This window comes from Pygocentrus nattereri, chromosome 1, assembly GCF_015220715.1.
Source record: "Pygocentrus nattereri isolate fPygNat1 chromosome 1, fPygNat1.pri, whole genome shotgun sequence".
In the NCBI taxonomy this organism is placed as follows: Eukaryota; Metazoa; Chordata; class Actinopteri; order Characiformes; family Serrasalmidae; genus Pygocentrus; species Pygocentrus nattereri.
In genome coordinates, this window is record NC_051211.1 from 38,988,144 (window position 1) to 39,008,124 (window position 19,981).

A 19,981-nucleotide genomic window follows, 5' to 3' on the forward strand; every position below is an offset into this window, starting at 1 on the left:
TTTCGGGGCTGAGCTTATTCTATGATTCATTTCCGTTCTTCTGCAGGATAAAGCACACCCTGGCTGGTGAATGACTCCCCATCTCCAAAGCCAGAAGGACTTCTCAGTGGGACAGAAGGCAATGGTACCCCAAACCCATATGTTCTACCAAACCCAGTCGCTGCCAGTATTTTATATGGCTCATTGATGGTAGCACTGAACAGGGATGTTAGATCTAAGTGAAGCTATATAGAACAACTACTTTACAGACGTGCATACCTAACTGCATTCGTTTTCTGCATAGCGCAGTGCGTTTATACTTGAAGTGAATACCAACATAGTTTTTGAAGGGAAAAAGAAAGCACTGCTGTACTACGTTAGCATTAGTAAGCACTCTTCACTAGGGCCCACACACACTGTAGTTCCTGAGTAAGCCAATGCCTGAGTCACTGGACTGGGTAATTGATATGCACAGACAGGGCCACTGAGTTAGTGCAGCCTTGTGAAGAGACTGCAGTGCTTCCTACAGTGGTAGAGAAGCCTCCAGCATAACCAGCCTTGTGACCTGAAGAAGAATCAGCTGAACAGCAGCCCTATAAGCAGAGGAATGCTGGTTAAACATTACTATAAGGCACAAAAGTGCTCTCATAAGCAATTCTGCTCCTATGGAATGGAACAGCGACTTCAGTTCCCTCAGAAAATGCCTGGGCTGAGCCTCAGACTATGTATAATCTGTATAACATTCCCTTGATATTATAGCCTACGACATGAAGAAGCGCCAGTACCTCGGCTAAAAGAAGAGGCACACTGCTTGGCCTACAAACGGGAAGTTTGCGAACAGGCACTGCTCCGCCGGGAACAGGCTGGGAGCGTTGCGTTTTTTTATTTTTGAATGCGGTTTTATTTATGAGCCCTGCGCCTCAGAACACTGAAGAGGGCTTCATTTAAAAACCGTCCCCTTCATATGATAATTTACCTTTTAATGTAATTATGCACACCTGGTCAGCAAAGCAGGATGCAAACTGAATGAAAGCCGGATCGCAGGCCAGGTGCCAGCCCTTGTCATTTCAGAGGATTTTAGACCCAGGCTGGAAATACAGTCATCTTCTTTGTTGCATTCATAATGCCCTTATCCAATGTTATGATTTCAAAACCCCACACTTTAAGTCTAATAAGGAATCCTTTCATAGTGCTTGCCTTTATGAGTACTGAAAGACTACACTGGCACGGTACGCCTGCTTAAATATAACAAAGGGGCACTCTGGCCAAAATGAACAATGTAATCAGTGCTACATCTGTTGTAAACATGTCTGCTCGCCTCTCTCATCTGTGCTGCTTAGTCTTCAGAGAGAGCTTTTCCTGTTTTAAAGGCTAAGGAACCCATCCTCTTATGATATATTCTGATAATGAGGAACTTTGAACCACCACCCCCCCCCCCACTAGCTGTTGAATGCAGAAGAAAGCCACACAACTAACATTACTGTTATGAGGCTAGCATGCCAAATACTGTAGTGAGAGAATATTGATCATGGACAAAAAGCAAAGGGATGCAACACTGTAAAAAACACTTCAAAACAGATTACGTTAGTTTTAGGCCCAAATGCCCCTCTGATATACTGCTGTACTGCCACAGAGCATTATTGTATGCTAACCATGACCTTGTTTATCTGGCTAAAAGTGCTTTGTGGTGTAGCACAGCCTGCTTTGTCTTAGGCAGGCCACTTCTGACGTTACCTCAGGGGCTTTCTTTTACTTTTTACTACCAAGGCATCAGAAATGTTGCATTTATTGCACTCAACATGTTGCTCCGTTATTGAGGCTTACAATTTATTCAGTCCATCTGGAGAGAAATAGGCAGTGTTGTCTTTCACCTCACGACCAGCACAGTGGAGCTCAACGGCATGACGTCATTACCGTCCAACAACAACATCAGCGCTGCTTAGCTTAGCTAAACTCGTCCTACTGCCAGACAGTCTTGCGTGTTTTCAGGTTTGTTTTGACACACGACAGGTGTTTTTGTAGGACTTGGGTTGGTTTTATAACAGAACGCGTCCTCGGTGGAGACCACAGCGAGCTTTATTTCTGTGGCAAGGCTGTCCTTAGTGGTGTTAGCGCAGCTAGCCTGAACGAAACTGAAGTTGAATTCTTGTTCGAATTTTCCGTTCCACCTTAAACGGTCCGGCAGCTCCGTTCTGCCCCAGAGGCACAGAATGCAACTGTCGCACCATTTAAGGTGGAACGGAAAATTTGAACTAGGAGCCGATGAAGGCAGTGGCGCTGGAGGCTGAATGAAGACTCACCCAGTCCGCTCATCTCTTGCCGGCTGTTCAGGCGGCTCCTCTCGTCGGCGATGGCCTTTAGCATGTGCTGCAGAGACTGGTCCAACTCGCCGTTCTCCTCCTCCGCTGGCACCGCCGTCTTACCGTAACCTGGAAAGGACGCCATCCCCAAACTGAGCTCATGACAGTCTAATAGCGGCGAGGAGAGAACAGACCTGGATGCGGGAGGGAGACACAGCAACAGCGGGCTGAAGGTGCTTTAAAGTCACAGTTGTCCTCACTAAGTGAGTAAACGGGGGGTGAAAGAGAAGCGGGGTCACACTCCCGCTGTCATTTTACGGACACTGGATGACAGTTGGAGAGGAGTGAGACATGGTCGTTCCTCTCCGTCTGCTTTAGAGAAGAGCTCGGCTCTGCGGGAACACCCCTCACACTTCCTGCAGCGCAGGACAACACAGGCTGCTTAAAGGCACAGGAGTCTCACTTCAGACCGAACCCCTCAGAGACGGGCAGGAGCAACTGTGGTCACCACTGATGGGCGTTTTTCTACTCTTTCAACAGTGGAGGATACATGTTACTGGTCTGTGGAGCAATGGTGTCAGAATGGTGAATAGAGCATTGCTGGACCATTAGCTGTTGAAAAGGTAGAAGTCCTGCCGGTATGTGGTGGCGGGAAAACGTGTGAACAGCAGAGGGCGCCATAATGGCACGACCACCGGGTGAGGGCCAACAGAGCCTCTCTACAGATTCTCTGGGACGGTGTAATAATACTTATTAAAAATGTAATTTTATTTAAAACAAATACATTAGCAGTGTTTTTTCCCTCAGAAAAAATATTTAGGCACTTCTCTCTTTTTTACTTATGTTTGACTATTTTGCTGGCAGGGGTCACCAGTTCTGCTAATGGAGAGCTGCAGTCCAGCACAGTTTGGTGTGAGGGTTGACATGTGGTTGGTTGGTTAGTGTAGTGGTTAACACCTCTGCCTTCTATGCTGTAGACTGGGGTTCAATCCCCCACCAGGGCAAGCACCCTACACTATACCAATAAGGGTCCTTGGGCAAGACTCCTGACACCACCTTGGCCTACCTGTGTAAAATGATCAAACTGTAAGTTGCTCTGGATAAGAGCATCAGCCAAATGCTGTAAATGTAAATATATGCCCTTGGAAAATATATTCCATTGGAAAACTGGACTGGAAAAAATATCTTTTGAAAAAGTCACCATTTTCAAATTCTTTGGCAGTTTGCCGGCATGGCCTACTGTGTCTGTAATTTGGCACCACATATTATGTTTAATAAAATATTATCTTATTCACTGATGTAACACTAAATTCAATTAAAAAATTAATATTTAATACACACACACACACACACACACACACATTTTCTAAGCCGCTTATCCTTCTGAGTCGCAGGGGCTGCTGGAGCCCATCCTAGCAGTCATTGGGCGGAAGGCAGGAAATGCCCCAGACAAGTCACCTGTCCACCACAGGGCAGACAGACATATACATTCACACACACTCACACTGAGGGTCAGTTTAGCACGTCTAATTGGCCTGACCACATGTCTTTGGACTGTGGGAGGAAACCGGAGTACCTACAGGAAACCCACACAGACACAGGGTGAATATGCGAACTCCACACAGAAAGGACCCTGGAAACTGAGCCCAGGCCCTTCTCATTGTGAGCTCTACCCACCACGCCACTGTGCTGCTCTGAATGTTGAACAGAGATGTGAAAATTGAAATACTCATCATTAATGAATTATAAATACTACCATTTTCAGCAGGGATGCACATTTATGTCAGAACTGTGTCTGTAACAATAGATTTTTGTTTGAAAAAAAATGAAGTCATCAGACAGATGCTTTTATTTGACCGATATTTCAAACTGATATTTGATGAGAATCATTGTAGTCTGGAAAAGTAGAGCAGGCATAAATAAATACATACATACATGAATAATCTTTCGTAATTTAATCCCAATCCTACAGTCTGAGTCCAAGTCCTAGTATCTACATTTTTTGAATGTTGATGTTTTGGCAAATAAGTACATGAAAAATACTGGATATCGGCCTGGCCTATAATTCCAGTATTGCTGCATTCCTAATTTTCGGCATAGTCAAATTTTGGTTCTTTGCAATCATAAAAAACCATTAGCCATATGTTAGAGAAGATGCAGGGTTAAATGGTGCCCACCACAACACAGTGCATCGAATGTTTAGCTTTAGCTTCTCAAGCTTCTCCTTGTCTCTGTAATGAAGGAAGGGGACAGTGCAATAACCTGCAGCGGCTGTTTACAGAGTCATGACATTTACACAGGGAAAGTAATTGCTTAATCCATAATCTGAAGGGCTGTTTTGAAGTGAATGATTTGCAAACCCTTTAATAAGGAGCTCTGCACAGATTGACAGGCCAATGCGATTCAGGCCGGACATGTCTGAATCCATTCTAATCACCCTGAAAGCTTCTTCACAGCAAATGGGTGCTCGGATAAAAGGCCATAACGGTGGTGAGTGGTTAGAAGGACATAATTGGACATAATTTGTCACTTATTGCTCTCATAGGACCATCACACAGTGGTGTAACCTTTAAATTGTGTGAGATCACTTCCCATATGGACATACTAACCTTGAAGAACCTTGCTGCAGTTAAACGGACCATAGATTAGCATTATCTGTACTTTAAAGGGCCCAATATGCTAGTTTTCTATTTTATTTAGTTTCTCGGGTTCGCTTATGACTTTTGTAAGAGTTTGTGTACCAAAAACAGATATACTTCACTTTTACATAGTCATTTCCAGCCTTTCATTATCCCTTATGATTAACCCCCAACATGGCTAGGGCCCTCTGGCAGGTGTATTGTTTTACTACACACATCTATAACCTAAGAATAGCTCAACCAGTTTGCACTGAATCCCCAGTAGCAACTGGATAACAAGACTTGGTATGAAATAAGCCTGGGATTTTAATAAGTTAAATAGACTGCTTTTGTTGCTCTATCTTCAAGACTGATATATGTAAATGAGTTCTGCTGTGATTGGCTGTCCTGTATTTTTAAGCATTCTTGGCTGAAACACTCCTTGTAAGTTTAAGGTGAATGCGGAAGATCATGGAAGATTCATTTTTTCCATGATATGGGCCCTTTAAAGCTGCACTTGACATCAAGATTTCTTTACAATGGTGGTGATGGGAACCAGGTGACCCAATGTCTAAAATGCAAATATAGCCATTTTAATTACTTCTGAAAACCACCAGTGAACCCGCATGCGAGCTTTTATATGTAACGTCCATGATGGTAAAACAATGGTCAATTTGAAAGAAAGCGTTCTCTGGGGACTATTTTGCCTTAAACAGCCCTCGTGTATCCCTCCCCTGTGAAATGAATAACTTGATCGTTGGAGTTCCCCTTGCAAGCAACCCATTTAAAATCACCATTCATTAAAATCAAACCATAGAAATTTAAGGGGAAAAAAAGAAAAAAGAAAGTGTTGTTACAAGTGTTCAACTGTTCACAGGCGCTTATTACAAATGATCTACCCTTGCAAGCTTGAGAAGGTATTGCTGCAGATGACCTGTGTCAGGAGTGTACAGCTCCAGTCGTGGAGGGCCAGTGTCCAGCACAGTTTGGTGGGTTCCCTGCTCAAACACACCCACTGAACCTGCCATTTAACACAGGAGTTGAATCAGGTGTGAAGAACACGTCCAAACTGTGCTGCTGGCCATCCAGGACTGGAGGTGTGCAGACCTGATTTATGTGCTTAAAGGAGTTTACTGGTTTGAGTGAAGAACAAATGGAAATTTGACTATGCATTTTATGTAGGAGAACTGGAACTGAACCCTATGAAAAGTAAACTTTAACTGAAATCACTGTATACTTCAGGCATTTAGTTCTCCCAGTGCATATAATACTGTTTATCATAGTCGCTGAATATCCTTTTTGATTTTACTAAAGCACTTTACTCATGTATAACTGATTTTGTCGTTAAGGAAGTGACTGCACAAAATTCAAAGCCTAATCATCGAGGAGTACTAAAGATTTTCAGCAGAACACTGAATAATGCAAGCTGGTGTCCAGGCGGACAGAGAAGTCTCCGTGGTCGAGCGCAGAGGCTGAAGCGCTCAGCTATCTGAGGCGCCGCTTTATAGCTAACGCAGTTAGCTTAGTCAGCTACAGAAGCTCACATCACTTTGTTTTTGCTTATGTTCAGTAAGAAGAAACTGAGGTCCACTGATAAACTAAAGTCAAACTCAGAAGGTCAGTTGTCCGTAACAAGCTGACTGACTTTATTTACTACAGTCTGGATATGTGGCTGAAATTGTTGCTAAATTTCTAGCGTTAACTAACTAGCCAACTAATTAGCCAGCTAACGCTAGCTAGATGGGTATTTCGCCTTCTAAGTGCAGAAAAATGTCCTGTAAAGTTTTCAGTAACAAATATAGCTAAAATTTCGCCTTTCACTCGTTTACTAAGTTATATTCGCCAAGGTTAGCTTATGCTACATTAGCTAGCTACATGAGTTATGCTGAAGGCTCGTACACGTCAGTTCATCGGCTCAGTTAGCTAACGCTAACTAAGCTACGTTAACTAGCTAACCCACCCTAATGAGCGTTCATTTCTCTGACTTGGCTATCTCAAGTGTTGGTTGCGAAAGTCCACATATTTAAGTCGCTGCAGGTGTGGTAAACCCATCTAAAGCCACTGTTTTAAGCATTTTCGTGTTTCAGTAGCGCTTCAATGTTGATCACTCACTGTTCCTACTAAAACTAACGTTACTGTGAGGGACTGGAATTCAAAACCGCAGAAGGGAAACGTTTCTAACGGGTTTTTGACGTTTACCTAACGTTCACTCACCGATACAGATATTTACTACTCTCATTACTCATTAATATTTAGTATTTAGAGTGAAATAAACGATCCATTACTAACAACAGGTAGGTGTATAACCTGCTGTGTGGTAACCCCACATCTGTTTGTTGGATGGGGTGGACAATAATTAATACTTCTGACACGTAATACCTTTTGAAAAACAGTATTGATGGCAGATGGCATGCCAACTGTTCCCTTTCCCAGCTCACCTAATCCAGCTCTCAGGGAATTAATCAGGCTCTTCGTGGGCTGGTTTGTTTGTGGCAGAGATCATGTGCAGGGCAGCGGATCTCCAGGGCTGGAGTTGAAAACCAGTTTTTAAAGGGTAATTCCACCAGTCTTTCAGAATGTCTAAATAATAAATAAATACAATTTTTGGAGATGTAAACAGTCACTCAAAGTGGTTTGGTGTGAAACGATTCATCTAGAAACTCAGAGACTCTTCAGACTCGGAATCAATACTGATTTCTTTACTGTGGTGGTGATAGGGACCGGGGGTCACCATGACTGCAACACAGATTTTTTAGTATACAAAAAGACCAGTGAACCTACACGTGTCTTCTGAGTTTTGAGATGTAATGCTGATGGTGGTAAAAATGTCATCAATAAGGTTTTCCTTGAGGTTTTGTCTTACAACACTCTACATGTACCCTTCTGCCATGCATGGATTAAAATATGCATTTTAAGCCAAAGCATTATCACAAAACTATCATTAAATGGTGTCTTGGACATCAGGCAGTGCATTCGTGTGATAACTTTGTGTGTGGGAGCTTTTAGAGATTAAAATCTTCAGGCGTCTGGTTCCTATCACTACCACTGTAAATAAATCAATAGCATCTGAGGAGTCTTGCGTCTTGAGTTTCTCTACAATGAACCATTTCACATCACAACATTCGGAGTTCCCATCTGAAGGACTGGATTATTTAGAAATTTTGAATAATTGGTGGAACTCCCCTCTATGTATTTGAATTCAAGAATGCACTGATATGGGAACTGTGGGCCGATGTTGATATTTATTATGTACAGTTGGCGATGCTGATCCTGATACGTACACTTCTATGAAGTGTAGAAATTGGGGAGACCTGAATTAGCTTCACAGTAGCTTGGCGTCCAGCAAGTAACATAAAATATCAGTCAAATCTGATCATCTGTCTGATGCCGATTTATTAAAAGCAGATACCAATATAATTCTGAGATCATCCCTATATAAACTAATAGAAATCATATTTACAGATTACTGTATTTTAGCCTAATCAATAACTTTCATTTAGCTAGCTCTGCATTTGTTTTTCTTTACAAAACAGAACACAGCAAAATCCCCAGTGTACTAACACCAGAGTTATACTGTTAAGGACTTAAATGGACCTTCATTAAAGTTAATTGAGCTCTTGGGCTTTTTCTCTGCAGACATGTCTTGTAGAGGCGTTGTCCATTGTAACGAGCAGGGAAAGAAGAGGGAAGCGGCTTCTGGACATCGGTCAGTGCAGGGAACAGCGCTGCAGGCCTGCCAGCGGGTCACTTTAGCAGATCTCTTTGAGTCCCTTAGAAATGTAGTGTGTCCTTCGACTCAGAAGACCCCTGCCAAGGTAATGAAACAGTTAACCGTGTAATCAACCTCTTAATAAATAAGTTATTAAAGGCAGTCTGACAGTTTCCTTCAAAAGAAATTTTTTTTTTCAGATTTCAGAGGTTTTTTAAAAAGATGCTTTAAAGGTAAGATATAGTGCACAGGCTTAGACCATAGGCTTCCACATGGCACAGCATGAGGCAGCAACACTACTTTTATAAACTCTAGTATACTGCAGGAAGTGCTGCAGTGTTCTTTCATAGTTATTTCCATCATAAGATAAAAAGACAAAGAAAAGAAAGCAGTCAATATTGTAAGTTGTCTGGGACTATTTTACTGCTCTGCGCTCATTGGTGTGTTGTTGGGACTGATATGTTGTTGGCACTTCTGTATAACCGTTTCATTCATGGAGAGGAACACAGTTAATAGTTAGTCATGGAGAGAAACACAGTTAATAGTCATGGAGAGGGACACAGTTAATAGTTAGTCATGGAGAGGAACACAATTAATAGTCATGAAGAGGAACACAGTTAATAGTCATGGAGAGGAACACAGTTAATAGTCATGGAGAGGAACACAGCAGTCATGGAGAGGAACACAGTTAACAGTTATTCATGAAGAGGAACACAGTTAACAGTTAGTCATAGAGAGGAACACAGTAGTTAGTCATGAAGAGGAACACAGTTAAGAGTTAGTTATGGAGAGGAACACAGTTAATAGTCATGGAGAGGAACACAGTTAATAGTCATGGAGAGGAACACAGCAGTCATGGAGAGGAACACAGTTAACAGTTATTCATGAAGAGGAACACAGTTAACAGTTAGTCATAGAGAGGAACACAGTAGTTAGTCATGAAGAGGAACACAGTTAAGAGTTAGTTATGGAGAGGAACACAGTTAATAGTCATGGAGAGGAACACAGTTAACAGTTAGTCATAGAGAGGAACACAGTAGTTAGTCATGAAGAGGAACACAGTTAAGAGTTAGTTATGGAGAGGAACACAGTTAATAGTCATGGAGAGGAACACAGCTAATAGTCATGGAGAGGAACACAGTTAACATTGTCAGTATTTTAAAATGCTCATTTATAATCTGCACAATAAGCCAGTAATACAATGATGTTGTACTTTTCTGTGCTTGCTCTGCTAAAAAACTGTTTTGAACCCAAAAGTAGGTGCAGTTCTGTGAAGCTTCCAGAATCATGCCCTGCACATGAAAACTCTCCAAAATAGCACTAAAAACCTTTAATCTTCAAGTTATTTCAGTTACTACCGTGAATTATTCAATAACTACTGTGAAACTAAAATGAAAGTTTTGTAGCAAAAAAATGAGGTGAACTGTAGAACAGCTTGTGGTTCCTGAGAGTTAAATGAGTCATTTTTGCAGTTCAAAGAAGTTAATAAAGACTTAATGAAGATAATTAAAACATCAAAATACAGATGGAGTGCTTAAAGCACCAAAAGAACAGTGTAATTTGATAATTGGGTGTGAATGAGAAGAAAAGTTATTGCTTATGATGGTTTTTGCAGTGGAAGATCCTTGATCATGCCAAGGGATTTCTACTTGAGAAGGAGGCCTACCTCAGTAAATTACTTGCACTGAAAGGTAAAGTAATAAACACGCATACTTTTTTGGACTAATCAGCTTTTACACTCTACCTGAAATCAATATAGATTGTTTTTTTTACCTTGTTAGCTCAGGTCCTGGTTATATTAAGTATGATTCATCATGCCATACAATTAAGAGACAAAATTCTTGTTTTCTCTGAATCAAAATGTAATGATTTTAACCAGGAAAAAAAGATAATGATTTCCTATTCATTTTGACTTTGTATCTATGCTATTGATCATGGCTGAATTATTGACTTTTGCAGCCGTTTTCCTGCAAGATGATGGAGGACCAAAGAGTTTGGAAGAGGTGCGAGAACAGTATAAGAGACTGTATTCCAAATGCTTGTAAGTACTTAAAGTACCAGTAGATGGCAGCAAATACTCTTTTATAGTATAATACTCTAACAGGTTCAAGTCCTTTACCTGCTGTACGCAGTTAGGCTTTGCTATTAGGTACTGGAACATTTTAATATTCTTAATGCATATAATTCTGTACCACTGTTTAGAATTTTGTTGTTAATTAATCTGCTAACATATTTTCTCCTAATCAGTTTGCACACCTGTAGATGCAGGCATAGAATTCATGTGCCTGATGTGGACCAAGGACCATGTAGCAATGAGGAAGACTCTGCTGATGAGGAAGTGGATGTAGCACTGCAGTCCCAGTCCTCTGGGTTATCTGCCTACAGCATCCAGGAGTTTGAGGGGTGAGTTCATCAGACTGAGGATCTCAAATTCAGTAATTTGGCTTAAGGCCCTGCTGATATATCATTTGGATGATACAGTCAGCCAAAATTATGGTTCCACTGATTTACTGGTATCTGTGAAAATCATTTTTTCATTACAGCCAGCTAATTTGCTTTCCTCCAGAACTGTTTGCCTTTAGTGCCACCAAACTAAAACGCCAGCAAATGAGTATTTGCAGAGTTCTGAGTTCTTTTGAGCGCAAAGCTCAAAATATTAGCCAAGGTAATGTTGTCCCACATGTTCAGTACATTTCTTTTTGTAAGCTTTATATTTTTAGCATAGTGTCTCATCATTTTTAGGAGGGGTGGTGGGAATGGGAGTTAGTGATTACTGGTTAATACTATTTTTCTTCGCCAGCTGGTGCACCGCGATGTAGTCTAAAAATAGACCTTTTTGAGGTATGCTGTGAACTGAAGTTTGATGATTGTCTTTTAAACGGTTTGGGATGATGAATCATGCTCAGTATGACCCGAGACATAAACTAGTTACAGGACACAAATCTTGTTTTAAGGTTGACCTTAAGCACAGCCACTGGAATTTCTTTTGGTCATATAAAATTGTATCAGTCAATACTGTTGGTTATTAGAATTCTGAACTCCATACAAAATCAGTATTGTGTCTGAATTTTCACATCATTCAAGCTCTATTACTCACTAATAAGGTGAGGACAAAATCAGAAAGGAGGAATAACCATATAAATAAATAAGCGTAAATAAGCATTTTCACTCAACTGAGCATGAAACTGTTTCTTTGTGTAGATATCTCTTTTTATACAGGCAGACTCTAGAGCTCTTACTGCGCAGTGGAATCCTCTCCCCAGACCAGACGGGCCTGTCTATGGTGTCAGAGGCCATCTCAGGCCTGTGGAATAGCCTGCCTCCAGAGCAAAGGGCTGCAGTCCAGCAGTGCACACTGAAAGAAAGTGCTGTCACTTGGATAGAACCAGCTAATAACACCCCCTGCAGCTCACTGGACTCATCCCAGCTTACCAACTTAAACGCATCTGGAACTGCCTTCGAGGAGGTAAGGAGTGGTACTGCAAATTTTGGTTTATGCTCAGAGTCATTTGTCATTTTCTTACCGTTTCCAATTTCTGCTACAATTACTCCTATTTCTTACAGCCGTTGGCAGCACGTCTTTGCCTCAGCCTATATTCTCCTTAACTCCCCTGAGCCTAGACTTCCTTTAGTAACATTAACCTTGTTAATGTGTGAATAGCATAGCCTGTTACATAAGCAAGATCCTTTCTCCAGGGCCTCATCCAATATGAAAGCTGTTTATCACTGTCTAGAGGACCTGGAGGTGAGATTTCTTTATCAGACAACAGCACAAAGGTGTGCTCCGGAGGAGGTGTGATTTCCAGCAATATCTGCCACATGGGTTTCTCTAAGGACAGATGCCATCATTTAATCCTTCTTTTCCAGCTTGAGAAGGTTTCTGTGGGGAGTGCCAGTCTCTCCTGGCCTCAGGGAGGACAGTCGAATTGTGTTTGCTCGTTGGAGGACTGCTGTGGCTGAAGTTGGCACAGATGATGCTTTGAAAATGAGGCTTATCAGTGCCCACTCCTGTCACATCATCATTCTCATACTCTGATAACTGGAGGAAATAGTTCACTTCTCAGAATACAAAAGATGTCTTTAGCATCCACTGTAGAGGGAGCCTAACCTCCTAACAAGCTGCTTTTGAGATTTCTCTTTTCCCCCCAGTGTGGCTCATCATTTCTGAATTTGCAGAATATTTGTGGTTGGAAGGATCATAAACTAGAAGGAAGGAGATGAGCAAACTGCGTAAAATCTTACCCTGTCTATAGAGTATATAATGTGAATGACCATTTGGTTTTTATAAGAGCCACCGAATATGAAGTTTGCTCCTTGTTCTCTGGTAGGATCTTCTTCAGGATGCTTATGATGTGGTGCAGAGAGACATGGATGACACTACAGCAAACAGGTACCATTTAGCATTCATTTACACATACACATTTATACAAGAGGCCTAGTGTACGATATTCAAATTTATGAATAGTTGACAGGACAGCTGTGGTATCTGTTGACTGTGACAATGCAATCTTTAAAAGAGTGGTTTGGCAATAAAAAAGTACACAATTTACTGCTTACCTCAGATGTAATCAGTGGCCTTGGTGTCCACATTTCACTTCTTTAGCTTAGCACTGGAGCTATAAGGCTAATGTAGCTAACAAACACTAGAACTCAATAGTCTCCCAAATCGCACAGCACGAGATTGCCAAATTCTGACTCTTGACCACATTTATGCACATTCCTAATTAAAATTATGTATCTTCAGTTTGAAATTTCAAGATTAACAGTTGTTTATTAAAGGAAACAACAGAATTACAAAAGAAATCTAGCATCTTTGTGCCTGTGTGAAATGCGTGCACTTAAATTGGAGTCAGATTTTAGCAGCATACCTCTGTTGTCTAAAGTGTCAACACTGTGTAGTTTGACTTGTTTTCACAGTTGGTCATATTATGCCTTAAACCACATCACCAAGTCTGCGTGACCTTATTAAAGACCTGGATATGGTATGAGTGGGTTGAGAGAAGATTTGGGCATGTATCTAAATAAAAGATTAGGGTGGCTGTGGAGTTCTAGTTTTTGTCAGCAAACAGCCTCATATCTTCAACTCAAAACTAAAAAAGCAAAATTTGGACTCCAAACATGCCGTCACCTACTGGTCTAATTCATAATAGCCATGATGAAACCTATCTAACTTTAACTCTTTAAATGGTCAGGGGCTGTCTGCATTGTTGGCTTTCATTTCTTATTCCTGTGACTTAAGAATAATTCAGTGAGTTTGTGTTATTTCTGATGGTGTTATTGAATGATAAGCTTTAAGCCATGTTCGCACTGGACTGTCGCCCATCTGTTTTGTTCCTGAGAGTGGTGCAAAAGTCAGGCAAGTACAGGCAGTAGTGATGTGATGTGGTTTGGAGGGAACATATAGTTCAGTAAATGGTTAATGTTACCTGGCTAACTACTTTTTTTTGTGTTAGTAACTGAGGCTGACCAGCGATACCACAGCTCACCCTCTTGTTTTCTTTTGATTGACGCTTCTAGGGTTCAGAAATTCATGGGGTTAAAGTTGACCTAGATGAACTCACCGTAAAGCGAAATGTATCGCTACCTGGGGTGAATTCATTTTTGCATTCTTTTCAGTCAAGTGAATTGCCTTTTTCATCAGGCAGATTTTACTTGCATTTTGTGTGATCGTGGCTTTAGAATATAATTAACCTATGAATTTAAGAGGTTTTATAAATATTTGAGTGGTTCTTGGCTTTGACTTACTGTGTGAGCCTGTAACCTACAAGGTCTGTGCCTTTAAATTCCATGAAGTATAAACTGAACTAAGAGAGAAAACAGCAAGCGGTGCAGTTTTATCCAACGTAATGGATAAAGGCCAGTTTGTCAGTGGTTCCTGAGTACATTGTAGTCAACCACGTCTGAAAATGTGTGCTTGGCATCCACAGTCACAGTAAAGTAATATACTTTATGGCTTCATGTTAAAGTCCTGTAAGTTATGTGCTCTCTGGAGGACATTATTTTTTTTCCCTGTTTCTCTACTTGTCCATTTTGTATGTCAGTCAGATTAGCTGAGATGAAAGTGATGAAATGGTGAAAACAACATCAGGAACGTGATCGGTTTTAAGTAAGCCGAGTTGAAAAAGTCTCAGGAGTCCTGCATTAAAGACTGTAATACTTTAGGGCCAGAAGAAGGAGGCACTTAGGTGGGATCTGTGATTTTGGAGGAGAAACTGTTGCTAGATGAAATCTCTGGGGAGGACAGAGAGAGGGGAGATGACAGAAGCAGGTAGATGAGTGGATCTGCAGGGAGAGAACAGTCTCCTCACGTAGCACTCTAATCCAGGATGTCTGCTGCGTCCCGATTGAAGCAATCAATCACAGTCAGGGGGGTGCTCCCTCTAGGACAGGCACAAAGCTCACACACAGACACGCACAGGCACACACGCACATGCACACACACACACACACACACACACACACACACACACACACACACACACACACACACATACAAATTATATATATGAAAGCTACATAAAAATAGACAATAGATTGTAACATCCATAAACATACATATACATTCACTCAGAATAAATGTGCACCTTCACATCTACACTAGGATTGCATTGTTTGTTAATCATTATTAGAGTATTAGAGTTTGCTATATCTCAGAAGGTTGCAATATGCAAATGAGCCCTTTATCTAATTATACTACTTTTTGATGTGCGCGGTGAGCATCTCGACCAATCACAGCTCCAGATGAGAGTTTCTCTGTGTGTTCTGATAAATCAAGGTATTAATTCAAATCAGTACATAATTTTAGTCATAATGGTACAAGCCAGCACATTGCAGTCATGATATGCAGCGATATAACGGTATATAGATATTCAGTCCACATAATACATCCCTAATCTAAGCTTAAGGATATTCACACATAGTGACAGGCATGGAAATCTCCACAGAGATACAGGCTTCAGTCAGATTCAATTCAGTTCAATCAGTGATAACACATGAGACTTCAAGTCAAGAGTCAAGTCAAGAGGTTTTAATTGTCATTCCATCTATATACAAGTACACAGTGAAATTACATTCCTCCAGGAACAAGGTGCAACTTGGAACAAACAGTACAAAGTGCAAACCTGCGGACATAAGAGTAAAGAGTTAAATAAGAGAGTTAACATAATTAAACATGAAACAATACAATAAATAGATCAATTAAACAGACATTAGACACAGTGAACAGACAGGACCGTGCAGCACTGGCACAGCACTCATTCACAAAGTTATGTATCACTGCTCTCGAAACAAAAACTTGTATCTCCTTTTTTATTGTTTTCAGTTTTTGTTATAATTTATATATGCCTGTTGTCCCTTTCTGTGTGTAAATTTGTGTATAAATTTCATGATGAATTGACCAAAAGAAATAGCCCAAAATTACTTTTACAAAATTAATAGTAAAAAATTAATAAGTAGTACTTTATCACCATTTTGACTGGAAATTTAATAAACAAAGGATGGGCATTAACTTTTGCACATTACTGTATATTATAATATATACATATAATAGATTCATATATAGCAACCTGAACCCTGACATATTACTAAAACATGTTTAAATAAGTATAGATATTATATGTAGAAATATACAGATGCATTATATAGACATAAATGTCTACGAAAAAGCAATGACTTGTTCATGTTCATTGTAATTCATCTCATTACGCACCAAACAGTATGAGATATGTTTACCATCACGCTTTTAAAACTCAGTATATATCAACTAATATATTGAATAGTGCACTAGAGTCAGTCCCCTAAGGCCAGTCGTAGATGTATACTGTATTGCTTAAGACGAACAGTATATTTTGTTTATGATCACATACAGTGAATGAAACTTGTCGCCTGTAACATCTTAATTAGTCGGTGCACACTGAAAGCATGCTTTATCACCTTGATGTGAAAGCTTGACAGTACATTAACTGCCTCAGTCACGCTTCTTCTGGAAGTGCCTCTTAAACACATGCGATGAATTATAATGCAGTATCCCCCTGTACTTGCATGTTGCATTTACTATTGGTGGATAATGTATGAATATTGTTTACCTCAGCTGTCTTTGCTGATTAAGCCTAGTTGTTTTTTATATAGATCTGGAGAGTCCACTGGAGAGACCATGTAATTTAGTTTGAATCAATGTACTGGAAACTGGCATAAGTGAGTACATAACACTGCTGTTATAAGAAAACATTAACTTATAGAAGAAAAAAAAGCTTTTGTAATGTAACAACTGTTAATGACTTTTCTACTGGTCTGTTCATCAGGGTGGTCTTTTCTGTCTAAGTTTACCAGTACGCATGCCGTTTAGAGTAACATTTCCCTCTGCTGTTTTCTATTCTGCAGCCCTTCACTGGTGCCTCCACTGAATGGTGACAATGAGAAGCTGAGTGAAATCTACAAAGACGTTATGGGCTTCGTCAGGAGCCACATGTCTGAGGACCAGAAACTCACGCAGGTAGGAAATGTTAGTTTAGCCATGGAGAAGGGTACAAAGAGATAATGAAGCTATGTTCAAGGAAGACATGCTCAAATCAGCTCTGTGCCCGTGTCAGTTTATGAGTGTGACTGAAAAGATCAGTTCAGCTGATAAGTCTTCAAAGAAAAAAAGCATTTTCACTGCTTCCTGAAAGGTTTTGCAGAGAATTCAAAATGATTATTTTTGCAGAATACAGCACTTTTACATTCTTTCAAAGAAAAGGAGTTTTTGTTTAGGTTCATACTAGTACAAAGTGAAAAACATCAAATGCCAATAAACAAGTTTTAGCAGTAGAAAAGTACTTGATTGCCTATCCTGTGCATGCAGTAACTATTTGGAGCTGCGACCCACTGGCAGCTTTTGCTTTGATGTTGGCCTTTGAAGTCAGGAGGCATAAACCGGCACAGAGACTTGAGAGGTGTCTATGAAAGAAAACAAGAGTGATATCACCAACACCCTCCAGAGTGCAGGGACAATCTACTGTACACAGAAGACTTATATTATAAAGGCAATAGAGCAACAAAAGTCAGTAACCCCTCAAAACAAACAAGAATAAGGCTGAAAAAGGCTACAGCAGAAACTCCAGAAATCTCAGGACGTGATGATGTCATTGAATTGCCTGACATGATTATTGCATACAGAAAAAAGGCAAATACAAACATTTATACCACTTCAGATAAATCACAATCCATTTAGACCCGAAGTTCACCTCAAGTGCTGATATTACAAAATCACAAAAAGTCAACCTTCCACTATATATATTGTAGGAGTTGCATGACTGTTACCGGTTAACTAATCATTCAGAAAAGTAGTTGACTACTTTTTTGATTGACAAAAGTGTTACAGACATCTGTGAAATGTGGCCACATTTATGTTGTCACTTCTCCTAATTGAGTTCAGGCGTTTCAGCCCCACACATTGCTAGCAGTTGAATAAATTCAAGCACATCACCATGCAAACTCCACAAACACTGTCAGTAGAATGGGTCGTACTGAACATGGCACTGTCATAGGATGCCACCTTTGCCAAGTCAGTTCATGAAATTTCTGCCCTGCTGGATTTGAAGTGTTATCATTGTGAAATGGAAGCATCTAGAAGCAATAACAGCTCAGCCACAAAGTGGTAGACCACACAGAAACTCACAGGGTATTGTGTGTCCTACTGGGCCTAGTGCATAAAAATCACCTATCCTCTGTTGCAACACAGAGTTCCAAACTGCCTCTGGAAGCAATATCAGCATAATAACTACGCATCAGGAGTTTTATGAAATAGGTTTCCATGGCTGAGTATCTGCACACAAGCCTAGAATCACTGTGCACAATGGCAGGTGTCGGCTCGAGTGGTGGAAAGTCCACAGTTCTAGCATCACTGTGCCCCTTAGTTTAGTGTGGAGGAACTCCAATGGCCTGCACACCGAGACCTGACCTCAACCCCACTGAACACATTTGAGATGAATTGGACTGTCAACTGTGAGCCAAGCTTTCTTGTCTAACATTAGTGCCTAATGGAGGGTGTTATAACCACAAGGGGGAGGAGGTGCATTATGGGGGGTGGCAACACCATGGTTTAGGAATGTTATGTTCAGCAACTCCAGCTAGCAGAAAAAATGATGTTCTCTCTGCAATACATTGTAGTTTTTACTACGGCTGTTTTTCAGACAGTGTACTTGATTAGTCGACTGCTGCCCGCAGTGCTGAATAGTGGGATTATAAGTCAAGCCTCTGAGTGTAGTGCTAGGAGGCCATCAGTTTTTTTTTTTTTTGGTAGAACAGTAGTAATTTGTTACAGTAGACATTTACCCAAACATAATTTTAAATGTGATAAATATTGCTGTTTATTTGTGCAAAAAAAGTCAAAACATATAAATTAACCTGGCAAAGTGCTAGCTAGTTATGTTTATAGTTTCAGTGCAAGTAAATGTAACAGCCTTTCACTTTTCAGGCATATGCAACTCATGCATCATGGATGAATGAGAAAGTAAGATAAGAGTCTTTCAAAAGGAAACACACTATATGGATAGAAGTACTGGGACACTCCGCCTAATTATTTAGTTCAGGTGTTTCAGCCACACCCATGGCTAACAGGTGTATACATTTAAGCACATAGCCTTGCAGTTTCCACAGACAAACACTGGCTCAGTGACTTTGAACATGTCATAAGATGCCTATAGGGGGCAGTCTGATGGATGAGTTTGGGTTTGGTGAATGCCAGGAGAACGTTACCTGCCTGACTGCATTGTGCCAGCTATAAAGTTTGGTGGAGGAGTGGTAATGCTATAAGGGGTGTTTTTCAGGGATGGCCTACGTCCCTTAGTTCCTAGATCCAATTTTCCAATCTGACGTCACAAATGCTGCATGAATGGGCAAGAATTTTCCCAGACACTCTCCAAAATCATGTAAAGAATTTCCCGGAAGAGTGGAAGATCTCCATATTAACTCCATATTAATGTCTATAAATTTAGAATAGGATGCCATAAAAACTCCTGAAGGTGTAATGTGTAGGTGTCCAAATACTTTTGTCCATATGGTGTATCCTGAGGCTGGGCATTCGACAAGTGAAGCAGCCAATGTATCTTACTTGAGAAAACCAAGCATATATTAACATGAAGAAAATAAAGCATTGAACACTTAGCGCTAGGCTTTAAGCGCTTGGAAACTTAGAACGGGTAACTACCACACTGTGCTGTTTGTTTAGAGGTCTTTTCAACTGAAGATTTAAAAGGCAATAATTTACACCTTCACGTAGAGACTAAACATAGCAAATATGTATCTAAAAGAGCAAGTTTGCTGCTTTCCTCTCTTCAGCCTGACATTTAGCACTCAGTAGCTTTCAAACAAGATCAGCTCTTATTAGGTGAGTCAGA

The 19,981-nt window shown here is 40.5% G+C and overlaps 2 protein-coding genes across 5 annotated transcripts in view; one reads left to right on the forward strand and one right to left on the reverse strand.

Moving 5' to 3' along the window:
• Positions 1-2,660, reverse strand: part of kiaa0930 (KIAA0930 ortholog) — a 45,267-nt gene extending 42,607 nt beyond the window's left edge. Inside the window, exon 1 of the mRNA XM_017693944.2 lies at positions 2,280-2,660. Coding sequence (XP_017549433.1) covers positions 2,280-2,424 — 145 coding nt within the window. The 5' untranslated portion in view covers positions 2,425-2,660. The remainder of the gene's footprint in view (positions 1-2,279) is intronic.
• The window catches only part of LOC108425354 (stimulated by retinoic acid gene 8 protein homolog), a 69,251-nt gene continuing 50,878 nt past the window's right edge, over positions 1,609-19,981 (forward strand). For 2 of the 4 annotated variants that reach the window (XR_005130464.1, XM_017693945.2), the window contains exons 1-8: positions 2,680-2,977; positions 8,534-8,712; positions 10,222-10,297; positions 10,566-10,647; positions 10,854-11,009; positions 11,808-12,072; positions 12,935-12,996; positions 16,986-17,097. Coding sequence is in view for 3 of the 4 variants with exons in the window: in XM_017693945.2 (XP_017549434.1) it covers positions 2,962-2,977; positions 8,534-8,712; positions 10,222-10,297; positions 10,566-10,647; positions 10,854-11,009; positions 11,808-12,072; positions 12,935-12,996; positions 16,986-17,097 (948 nt within the window). In the remaining variant the exon portion in view is untranslated. Of the gene's footprint in view, positions 1,969-2,679; positions 3,041-8,533; positions 8,713-10,221; positions 10,298-10,565; positions 10,648-10,853; positions 11,010-11,807; positions 12,073-12,934; positions 12,997-16,985; positions 17,098-19,981 lie in introns of those variants that run through there. The other 2 variants (XM_037539926.1, XM_037539923.1) reach the window with 2 other exon arrangements.